The 11,882-nt window shown below is 48.4% G+C and overlaps 2 protein-coding genes across 3 annotated transcripts in view; one reads left to right on the top strand and one right to left on the bottom strand.

Moving 5' to 3' along the window:
• PACS1 (phosphofurin acidic cluster sorting protein 1) overlaps window positions 1-11,688 on the bottom strand; it is a 173,315-nt gene extending 161,627 nt beyond the window's left edge. The window contains exon 1 of one of the 2 annotated variants that reach the window (XM_050756595.1): window positions 11,115-11,688. In XM_050756595.1, coding sequence (XP_050612552.1) covers window positions 11,115-11,467 — 353 coding nt within the window. In that variant the 5' untranslated portion in view covers window positions 11,468-11,688. Of the gene's footprint in view, window positions 1-10,682; window positions 10,896-11,114 lie in introns of those variants that run through there. The other variant, XM_050756596.1, reaches the window with a different exon arrangement.
• EFEMP2 (EGF containing fibulin extracellular matrix protein 2) overlaps window positions 1-11,882 on the top strand; it is a 363,083-nt gene that overhangs the window by 137,055 nt on the left and 214,146 nt on the right. The window lies entirely within an intron of this gene.

An 11,882-nucleotide genomic window follows, 5' to 3' on the forward strand; every position in this document is an offset into this window, starting at 1 on the left:
TGTCACTCAGATTGGAGTGCAGTGGTATGAACACAGCTCACTGCATTCTCTACTTCCTGAGCTCAAGCAATCCTCCAGCTTCAGCTTCCCAAGTAGCTGGGACCACAGGCGTGTGCCACCAAGCCCAGCTAATTTTTTTTCTATTTTTTGTACAGACGGGGGTCTCCCTATGTCGCACAGGCTGGTCTCGAACTCCTGGGCTCAAGCAATCCTTCCACCTCAGCCTCCCAAATTGTTGGGGTTGTAAGTGTGAGCCACCACACCCAGCAGGGTCAATTATTATGCCCATTTACAGATGAAAAAAGTTGAAGATTATACAAGTTAAAAACTTGTCCGGAGTCAAATAGTAAAATCTGACCTGACTGGCTCCAGAACCCACACTCACAGCCACTACGCCACACAACCTCTCACTGTCTATGATGGAAATTGAGCAGCGTTCTGTAATTCCAGCTGGCAAAGAATACGGCATTAAATATTATTTGTCAGCTATGAGAACCAGACAAGGCTTGGGGGACCAAGTTTAAACACAGAAACGGCTCTGGTGTCCGGCAATCGTGAGTCATGAGACAAATCCCAGCCCCGCCTACTTTTAAACTGTGTAGTCTTTAAAAAAAATGCCTTCACCTCACGGGACCTCAATTTTCCCTTCTGAGAAAAGGGCTCTTAGCACCTGCCTCTGGCGGTTTTGTGGCACACAGTAAATGCTCAGGTCATCAGCTTCACTGCAGCGAGCATCAGCTCAACTGTCACCTTACCAGATGCCCTCCCTGACCAAGACAGCCTTTCCCCTGACACTCAGTTCCCCACCAAACTATTCTTTGTGACCCTACTTGCTATCTGACCATTTATCACAGATATAATGACGTAATTGTTTCTCATCTGTCACCCCCTCCAGAATGCACACTCTTGGAGAGAATGGATTTTGTCAGCCTGTCTGTTGCTGCTTCTCCAGAGCCTAGATCAGTGCTTGGCACACAGAAACACTCAGTAAATATTTGGTGAATGGATGAATTGGGCATAACAGATAGTCATTCAATAAACATTATAAAACACTATAGGAAAATCAGTGTCATTGATTTGACAAATGTAGTTATTGAGTAACTATAAAGTAACTAAATAAAGGAACAAGATTATTTCCGGTAATGGCGAGTAGGTGTGAAGCAGCTTTATAAGCTCCCAGAAGGGGTTGGGCAGGTGAGGACAGCCTTCCAAGGTGGCAGGTCAGTGAAGAGATGAATGACACCCAGGAGCCAGTCTCAGTGATCCAAGGATCCAAGGAAAGAGTATCACAGGTAGAGGGAACAGCAAGTGCAAAAGCCCTAAAGCGGGGGTAACCCACCTCAGGAGCAAGGGGAGAACGCAGAGGTGAGGTCAAAGACACGGGAAGGGGCTGCATCTTTTAGCATCTCCTGAACCATGAAAAGGGGGTCTTTTTTAAGTATGACAGAAAGTTACTGGATGGTGTCTCTTATCTTCACCCACTAGAATGCGGACTTCACGAGATCAAGGATTTTGCTTGTGGCACACACCAGCTGGTCTATAAGCTTTTGCTGAATGAAAGAACTGGAAGATTATAGAGGGGGTGTGATAAGTTCTGATTTTCATTTTAAAATATCACTCTGGGAAAGACTACGGGGGCAAGGGGTTGGAAGGGATTACAATGCAATGTGTTTGAGAGGTACCATAAAACAGAAAGACAGAAGGGAAAAGCTGCTCCCCAAACCCTGAAGCCATTTGGTGTTTGTAAATAAGAGGCAGGAAAAGGTTAGTGAGGAGGGATCAGTAAATGGTAACTGATGCCCCAAGCCTTAGTGTGTTCTAAACTTTTTTTTTTAACCCAGACCTTTCCCCAGCAATAAACTAACAAAAAAAACCCCCCCAAAAAAACCCAAAAAAAACCCTGCTAAAATTGTCTCACCTACCAAGAAGAACAAAAGAAAACTCACAGACAGATACAGAAGTGCACATACACACACACAAACACGCACAATGTTTCAGAAAAACAACTGAAAAGAGGCTGGGTGGTGGCTCACGCCAATAATCCCAGGACTTTGGGAGGCTGAGGCGGGCTTGAGGTCAGGAGTTCAGGACCAGCCTGGCCATCAGGGTGAAAGCCTGTCTCTACTAAAAAGACAAAAATTAGTCAGGCATGGTGGTATGCATCTGTAATCCCAGCTACTTGGGCGGCTCAGGCAGGAGAATCACTTGAACCCGGGAGACAGAGGATGCAGTGAGCCGAGATTGAGCCACTGCACTCTATCCTGGGCAAGAGAGCAAGACTCTGTCTCAAAAAGAAAAAAAAAAGAAAAAGAAAAGAAAACAACTGAAAAGAAAAAATGCCTTCCTATATCTCAGCACAATAACCAGTCTAGCTCGGGGGCAGTGGTTTACGCCTATAACCCCAACACTACGAGAGGCTGAGGCAGGAGGATTGCTTGGGCCCAGGAGTTTGAGAACAGCCTGGGCAGCACAGTGGGACCTTGTCTCTGCAAAAAATTAAAAAGTTAGCAGGGCATGCTGGCATGTGCCTGTGGTTCCAGCTACTTGGGAGGCTAAGGCGGGAGGACCGCTTGAACCCAGGAGATTGAGGCTGCAGAGTGAGCTGTGTTCATGCTACTGCAGTCCAGTTTGTGCAACAGAGTGAGAGCCTATCTCAAAATAAAAAACAAAATAACCAGTCTAAAATCCCTCAGAGACAATTAACATGCCAGTCATACCCAAAATGTTAACTGGGGGAAATCCTACTCATAATAAGGTTTTGAGAGGTAGTTTGGAAAACTAGTTTAGAAAGAAATCACATAACCACTAATGTGTCCAAAAGATCTGTCATTTGGAGGAGTTACACAGACTATAAAGAGGGGAACAGGTGTTACAGCAGGGAACAAATTTAAGGCATCACTCCTTTCACATCTAACTATATTTATACCAGGTCACTAAAAAACATACACAGCAAATCACCCACAGCACAATTTCTAAGATGCATACAGTTATAAAAAGTGTTTTTGCCAAAATGGCCTGTGGATACCACTATGTTTACAAAACTAAAAGTACCGAAAGTGCTGAAAGGATGAAGGGAGCCCAGATTAATCTGAGAGTTGACGCAGATCATTACTCACAAGGAAGAAAGAGGAAGAACCATAGTTGAGATTCAGAAAAATTGTTGAAACTAGAACTAAACTCAAATATTCTAACCTTTGTTGTACCTTAAAAACCTTACAGTTGGCCAGGCGCGGTGGCTCAAGCCTGTAATCCCAGCACTTTGGGAGGCCGAGGCGGGTGGATCACGAGGTCAGGAGATCGAGACTATCCTGGCTAACATGGTGAAACCCCGTCTCTACTAAAAATACAAAAAACTAGCCGGGCGTGGTGGCGGGCGCCTGTAGTCTCAGCTACTTGGGAGGCTGAGGCGGGAGAATGGCGTGAACCCGGGAGGCGGAGCTTGCAGTGAGCCGAGATCACGCCACTGCACTCCAGCCTGGGAGACACAGTGAGACTCCGTCTCAAAAAAAAAAAACAAAAAAAAAAAAACCTTACAGTTGGCCAGGCATGGTTGCTTACGCCTGTAATCCCAGCACCTTGGGAGGCCGAGGCAGGTGAATTACCTGAGGTCAGGAGTTCGAGACCAGCCTGGCCAACATGGTGAAACCCCGACTCTACTAAAAATACAAAATTATCCGGGCATGGTGGTGCATGCCTGTAATCCCAGCTACTCGGGAGGCTGAGGCAGGAGAATTGCTTGAACCTGGGAGGCGGAGGTTGCAGTGAGCCGAGACTGTGCCTTTACACTCCAGCCTAGGTGACAAGAGCAAAACTCCATCTCAAAAAAACAAAACAAAACAAAACAAAAAAACCTTACAGTCTAAAAGGATCTGCACAAAATTAAATAAACCTGCTATCAACACTATTTTATCACCTATGCCTCGCCATCTACCTCAACACAAGGAAAGTAACAGTTTAGAACATTCTCTATTCGACCATTTTTGTTTGAGAGAGAGTCTTACTCTGTTGCCCAGGCTAGAGTACAGGGGTGAGATCATGGCTTATTGAAGTCTTGACCCCTGGAGCTCAAGTGCTCTTCCCACCTCAGCCTCCTGAGTAGTGGGGACCACAGGTGCACACCACACCTGGCTAATTTTGTTTATTTTTTGTGGAGACGGGGTTGCCATGTTGTCTAGGTTGGTCTCAAACTCCTGCGCTCAAGTGATCCTTCCGCCTCAGCCTCCCAAAGTGCTGGGATGATAGGCTTGAGCCACCACGCCCAGCCTTAGAATGTTTTGATAAACTATTCTCTAGAAGTTTTCCAGATGTGTTTCAATGATTAGCTGTCTGTTCTACTGCGCTTCCCAAGGTCAAGAAGTAGGGTGCAGGTCTGCCTAAGTGGTGATCCCTGAGCTGAGACCAAAGCCATTCTCTGGTTTTTAATGAGGTAACAGGGAACACAGGTCCAGTCAGCCGCCCTGTGAAGGTCTATAAGGGGTAACACTCTAGAGCTGGTGCATATCTTGGTCTCTAAAACCTTTGGAAGCTGGTTATTCCTCCATGTAGGTCCACAAAGAAGACCCTGTCAGTGCTCGCCGACCTAAGAGACTGCCCACCTTGCTCGATGGCCCTCGGAAAGAAGTTCTAAGTCCAACTCCAAACTCTGACTTTCCTCAAGAGCCCTCAATATCACCCCAAGACCTATGCTGGAAGAAGACCAACACTGGCAAATCATTCCCACAGCTACACTAGATTCCCACGGAATTTCCGGAATGTGACAACATGGGTGTGAGCCAGGCCAACACCAAATTTCAGAGGACCCACCCTGTAGATGCATGCTGGCGTCTACATCAACACCTTCAAGTCCAGGCCAGTCCAGGTGCAGTGGCTCACATCTGTAATCCTAGCACTTTGGGAGGCCAAGGCCAGTGGATCACTTGAGGTCAGAAGTTCGAAACCAGCCTGGCCAACACGGTGAAATCCCGTCTCTACTAAAAATACAAAAATGTGCTGAGCATGGTGGCACGCGCCTGCAGTCCCAGCTACTTGGGAGGCTGAGGCTCAAGAATCCCGGGAGGTGGAGGTTGCAGTGAGCCAAGATTGCACCATTGCACTCCAGCCTGGGCGACAGAACAAGACTGTATCTCAAAAAAATAAAAAAAGTCCAGGTCCAAACTGGACAAGCCTCCTGAACTGAGGTAGTGAAAAGACGCAGCCCAAACATTTTCTGACGTGCACCTGCCCTCATGCCAGCACCAACAACAACAGTGACAACTTACTGGTTTGGCTAAGAAATTAGAAAACTAGCTTAGAAAGAAATCACATAATCGCTAATGTGTCCAAAAGATCTGTAAATCAATACATGTAAAATGGACTCTGTGAAAGTCATTATCTTTCTCAGTCAAGGAATCTAAGCTTCCACAGGGACGATGGATACTATTACCCTGATAGAGAGGATATTCTATTACAACACTCACAATGTGAAATTCAAATCTCCTAAGGTACAAACATGCTTTTAAGACTTTTAATGTGACCGGGCGCAGTGGCTCACATCTGTAATCCCAGCACTTTGGGAGGCCGAGGCGGGCGGATCACAAGGTCAGGAGATCGAGACCATCCTGGCTAACACAGTGAAACTCCGTCTCTACTAAAAATACAAAAAAAAATTAGCCGGACGTGGTGTCGGGTGCCTGTGATCCCAGCTACTCGGGAGGCTGAGGCAGGAGAATGGCGTGAACCCGGGAGGTGGAGCTTGCAGTGAGCCGAGATCGCGCCACTGCACTCCAGCCTGGAAGACAGAGCGAGACTCTGTTTCAAAAAAAAAAAAAAAAAAAACGACGGAGTTTCACCGTGTTAGCCAGGATGGTCTTGATCTCCTGACCTGGTGATCCGCCCGCCTCAGCCTCCCAAAGTGCTGGGATTACAGGCGTGAGCCACCGCGCCTGGCCAAAAAAAAAATACTTTTAATGCTAGGGTAGTAATAGAAATTTCACCAGGTCTTTCTTATTTGACCAATTACATTTACTTTATACCAATAATTTAAGAATTGCTTTCTCCCAGGCTTCTATAGATCCAATTTTATATATATTTCACCCACATCTAAGAATGGATGGTAAGTAAAAGTATTCCCATAAGGATGAAAAAACTAAGGCATGGGCCGGGCACAGTGGTTCACGCCTGTATCCCAGTACTTTGGGAGACTGAGAAGGGAGGATCACTTGAGCCCAGGAGTTCGAGACCAGCCAGTGCAACACAGCAAGACCCCATCTCTACAAAACATTTTAAAATCAGCCTGACATGGTGGCAAGGGCCTATGGTCCCAGCTACTCGGGAGGCTGAGGTGAGAGGAATGCTTGAGCCCAGGAGGTCTAGGTTGCAATGAGCCGTGATTGTGCCACTGCACTCCCACCTGAGTAACAAAGCAAGACAGTGTCTCAAAAAAAACAAAACAAAGGCCAGGCGTGGTAGCTCACGCCTGTAATCCCAGTACTTTGGGAGATCGAGGTGGGCAGATCACAAGGTCAGAAGATGGAGACCATCCTGACTAACACGGTGAAACCCCATCTCTACTAAAAAACACAAAAAATTAGCCGGGCATGGTGGCAGGCACCTGTAGTCCCAGCTACTCGGGAGGCTGAGGCAGGAGAATGGAGTGAACCTGGGAGGCGGAGCTTGCAGTGAGCCAAGACTGCACCACTGCACTCCAGCCTGGGCGACAGAGTGAGACTCCATCTCAAAAACAAACAAAAATAAATAAATAAATAAATAGTAAACTAATGCATGGAACAATTTGTCCTAGAATATAGTAAGAAGACAGAGTAGTACATCTTGGCTTGTATAGTGCTTCTGTGGTTAAAGGGGCAACTGCCCCCAAGTGTTTTCATGAAAGTAACACTTCTGCTGCAGGCCAGTCATGCCAACTCAGCTATGGCCACCTTCTCTGGCTCCAACGCTTTTGTCCATTAAGGCTTGACCTCAGCACCCACTTAAAAAAAATGTGGCCTAAGGAGAAATGTGACTGAAAACTGCAGAACTCCTACCCTAAGTTCACACACACATAAGGGTATGCAAATGGGCTTTGGATATGGTTTGCGAGTGATACAGCAGAGCACATTTCATCTCTTAATAATCATTTTTATGCCACTGAGGAAATTTTGAATGCTTGTAAAGTTTAATAATTTATCTGCCTCTCCTACTTACAGCAGCACAAAAAGAGAAAAGAATATCAGGAAAACCTCACCATACAAAGGCAGAAGGGAAGGGATCAACAATGAGGCTCTAAAACCCTTCCTCGTTAACATCAAGCAGCATACCACCTGGTCCCCATAACTCCGCACCACAGTCCATGACATACTGGACCATAGTAGAGGAAGTACTACTTAGGATGGAGGGAAAACAAAGATAATTTCTAAAGCTTGAATTTCATAAAAGATAAAGCAACTATAGCAGAGCTACCTTTTTGTAACAGAATCTTAAAAGTCACCTGTATTTCACAGTGATTACCTCTGGGAAGTGAGAAAAGGGATGGACTGGGGGCTTTTTCCTTTGTGCTTTCCATCTTTCCATACTGCTCAAATTTCTAATCATGGACATATATTAATCATTTTGGCTTAAAAAAAAAATGCTGGTAAAAGGCCAGACACAGTGGCTCACACCTGTAATTTCAGCAATTTGGGAGACTGAGGTAGGAGGAGAGCTTGAAGCAAGGAGTTCAAGACCAGCCTGGACAACATAGCGAGACCCTGTTTAAAAAAAAAATAGCCAGGTGTGGTGGCATGTGCCTATAGTCCCAGCTACTTGGGAGGCTGAGGCTGGAGGATTGCTGAGCCCATGAGTTGCAGGCTGCAGTGAGCTATGATTGCTCCACTGCACTGTAGCCTGGATGACAGAGCAAGACTCCATCTAAAGAAAAAAAACAAAAAATGCTGGTGAAAAATGCGATCAACAGAACAATTTCGTTCTTTTAAAACCAGCTGTGGGTAAGCTATTCATCTATATAAAGTTTTTCTTTTTTTTTTTTTTTTTTTTTTTTTTTTGAGACGGAGTCTCGCTCTGTCGCCCAGGCTGGAGTGCAGTGGCCGGATCTCAGCTCACTGCAAGCTCCGCCTCCCGGGTTCACGCCATTCTCCTGCCTCAGCCTCCCAAGTAGCTGGGACTACAGGTGCCCGCCACATCGCCCGGCTAGTTTTTTGTATTTTTTTTTAGTAGAGACGGGGTTTCACCGTGTTCGCCAGGATGGTCTCGATCTCCTGACCTCATGATCCGCCCGTCTCGGCCTCCCAAAGTGCTGGGATTACAGGCTTGAGCCACCGCGCCCGGCCATATATAAAGTTTTTCAAAAGTATTATGTATTCTGGGGGAATTTAACAGATGTTAAATAAAAGCAGATACCTACCTGAGGAACAACTACAATGCTCTCTATTTAAATATCTAATACAGGAAATGATATTTTTTTCAAAAGCAAATTATGTTTTGACAGGCATCAAGAAAAGCAGCAGGACCTTCCTAACACCATACTGTTCGAGCCCCTCTTCTCTGCCCTGAGACCAAATTCCACGACATTCTATGTACACCTAACCTTAGATCCACAATCATGTTTACATTTCTCAAGGGCATGTGTCTCATATATTTGTGTCCCATTTGAGTTACATGAGACAAGAATGTTAATCCCTCCATAGAGTGCTGCATGTTGCCAATATATTCTAAACAACATGAACAAGGACACCCAGGAGACCTCAAATTAACCAGATGACTCTAATAAGTGGAAAGACCAATGGCAGGCCATTTTCTCCCCACAGGGTGTTATTCCAGCCTGCAAAATGCTCAAAGAGCACATGTGTTCCACAAGGAGTTAGGAGGTACAAGGGTGATGGGTGGAAAACAAGGTTGAAGCAGGACAGTGGACAAGCTCAAGGACTGGTAAGTAAACGTGACACAACTGCAGGCTCCCAGAATGCGAAAATAAGTCCGCCTAAGCCTCTCACAGCAAGTTAGCATAATAATTATACATTTGATCAGAATGCCTGGCTGTTTCTTGGGCTAATAATTTATTACGTGGACTGTGCAGTGACCAAGAGACCTAGGGGCAGACCAAACATCAACAGCAGTCAATGATTTCATTCACGCCCCTCTGCTGCAGCTCCTTGCCAGCCGGCTCGCGCCTTTTCAACCTAACAAGATGGAGAAGGCAGCTGCCCAAATGTCACCAAACACAGGCATGGAAGTGAAGGAGGAACAGGAAGGCTGGACCCACATAGGAAGGGGCACGGTGTTTCTATGTGTGAAAGAGGTGGGTTAGGATACTTCAGCGATGGATGGGCCTGTATAGAAAGAGAGAGGCCTGCTTAGGATCAAGAGAGGAATACCATCACATACTCAACTCTCGCTTGAGCTTGGTGTTGTGCTATAGATCTGGCCACAGCAAACTAAACTAATGTGGCTCCTGATTTCCCTAGAGAAAGGACAGAGGAAAAAAAAAAATGTGTAAATCTGTTAAGTGACGTGGAAACAGAGTGGAAGGAGCCTGTGGAAACAATCTACTTTTGCCCAGTTAAGTCCCAGATCTACACCCTGCAAGTGGCAACCCCACCCCTCCATATGAATACAACCTAAAGAAACATCTGCAAAAGAGCACTAGGAGTCCTGGGGGGAAATGTATGCATTACTGAGGGTGTTAAACAGGAAACAACGTACATATTTATCAAGAGAATTATGGTATATTCATTCATACAACGGAATACTACCCATCATGAAAATATTTAACTATGGCTACCATACCACATGGATGATTCTCACAAACCTAATGCTGATTTAAAAAAAAAAGAAAAACCAATCAAGTCACAGAACACATACAGGATGACACCATTTATACAAACTTCAAAAACATTCAGAACTATAAAATATATAGAGATGCATTATGTAGTAAAACTAATTTTCTAAAAAGGGAAATGATAAACACGATTCAAAATAGTGTTTCCCTGTGTAGAAGGAAGAGGGGAGATGGTCAGGAAGGGGCACCCTGAGAGCTTCAACAGAGGTGATAATGCTCTGTTCTTTAAGCTGAGCGAAACAGATGTACTCTCATCATTCCTATCTGGGATATATATATAAAATATTATCCAGAAAAAAGGTGGGGAAAGGAAGACAGTTGAGGGTGAAGCCCAGCAATGCTCCCTAACTCTGACTTACACATCCGTCTGCCTAACCAACAGTGAGGAGAGAGCCCAAGACTTCAAGGCAACAGAATCAACTCAGCTGCAAGGTGAAAAAAAGAACACCTCCAGGCACTTCTCTGGGCTTTCTGAGTGAAACCAGTTCCACACACTCTTATTCAAGTGGCAAACTGTAAGACATACCACAGTGTCCCCACAGACTGCCCTGCCAATACAGAAACAGAAAATATCCCCAAACTCAGGCCTATTTTGCCAATGGAAGGAAAGTCCCCAGATGGTTCCAACAGACAGAGAGGAATGGATTGAATTTAGGAACAAGGCAGTAATTTCATAGAGCCCTGCAGAGCTGGGAGATTCTGGGACCAGTTTTAGTGGGGGAAGGGAGGTAAAAATACACTTCAGGACACATTAAATAGGACCCCAAAACTAAGAGCATAGCGCTTGGGACAGAACGTGTGTAATATGAAGTTCAAATGAACATGTGTTCCGAAGGCTAATGAGAAGTCCCTAGGGTGATTATATGAGCTTTACCTGCAAGAGGTGACAATCGAGTTTGGCATACGCTGAGTCTATTGGGAAATAACAGTATCAAGAGATCTATACCACATCCATGTTTGTACAGCCCCCGGCGCCGGCGAGGCAGGAGAGTGGCTTACTCGGGGAAACTGACTACCAGGAAGGCCGGATTCGGTCAGCCCAACCGGAGAAAGCCCGGGGCCGAGGCCAGAAAGTCCCTCGGGGAGGACAGAAGGGTGGTCCCGGCCCCAGGCAGAAGGTGGGGCTGCCAGAAGAGGGCGGGTCCCCGCGGCAGGAGTCCCGGGAGGCCTGGCTGGAGTCAGGCCCGGCCGCGGGACAGTCGGTGGGATGGAGGGCGGGGACCCCTTGGGCGCTGGGGCGGGGAGGGCTGGGCCCCAGGCGGCCACCCCGCTCCTCTGGAGCCCCGCCGCACCCGCCCGCGCTCACCTAGGCACGCAGCTGGACGAGCTCCGGTCCACCTCCCAGGTGGCGTACAGGTTCATCTGCACCGGGGCGGGGGTGCGGCCTGGCCCCGGGCCGCCGGGAGGCGCGGAGCCCGAGGCCACCGCCACGGCCATGGAGGTGGAGGTGGACGAGGACGAGGAGGAGGCAGCCGCCGCCGAGGTGGACGAGGACGACGAGGTGGCCTGGGCCAGCTTGGGGGGCGTCGGCTGCTGTGGCGGCTGCTGCTGCTGCTGCGGCGGCGGCTGCTGAGGGGACTGGGCGACCCCGGAGCCCCGCTGGCCGCTGCCGCCCCCGGCGCCTCCGGGACCACCGCCCGCCCCTCCGCGTTCCGCCATGGCCCGGCTAGACGGGGGTTAGGGAGGCCGAGGCGACGCCGAGCTGGCTCCCAGGCTTCCTCCGCGGCGGCGGCGGCGGCGGCGGGGGCTCGGCAACCTCCTCAGCCCGCCTGCCAGAGCGCGAGCCGCCAGCGAGCTGCACGCACGCGCGGGGCCTCTGAGCGCGCGGGCCTCGCGCTCGACCGCCGCTGCCTGTTGCGGCTCGCGCGGCCGACACGGGTGGGCGTGTCCGGGAGGGGGCGGGGAGCCCGGCCAGCGCGGCCCCACCCAGCGCCGAGGGGCCGTGCCGGGCGCGCTCGCGCCCTGCGTGCGGCGGCGCGCGCCCCTCGCTCCGGCGGAGTTGAAGCGGTGGTCTGTGGCCAGCGCGCGCCCGCGGGCCCTGCCCTCAAATCAGCGGCTTGTCTGCCCCCGCTCC

Source organism: Macaca thibetana, chromosome 14, assembly GCF_024542745.1.
Source record: "Macaca thibetana thibetana isolate TM-01 chromosome 14, ASM2454274v1, whole genome shotgun sequence".
Lineage (NCBI taxonomy): Eukaryota > Metazoa > Chordata > Mammalia > Primates > Cercopithecidae > Macaca > Macaca thibetana.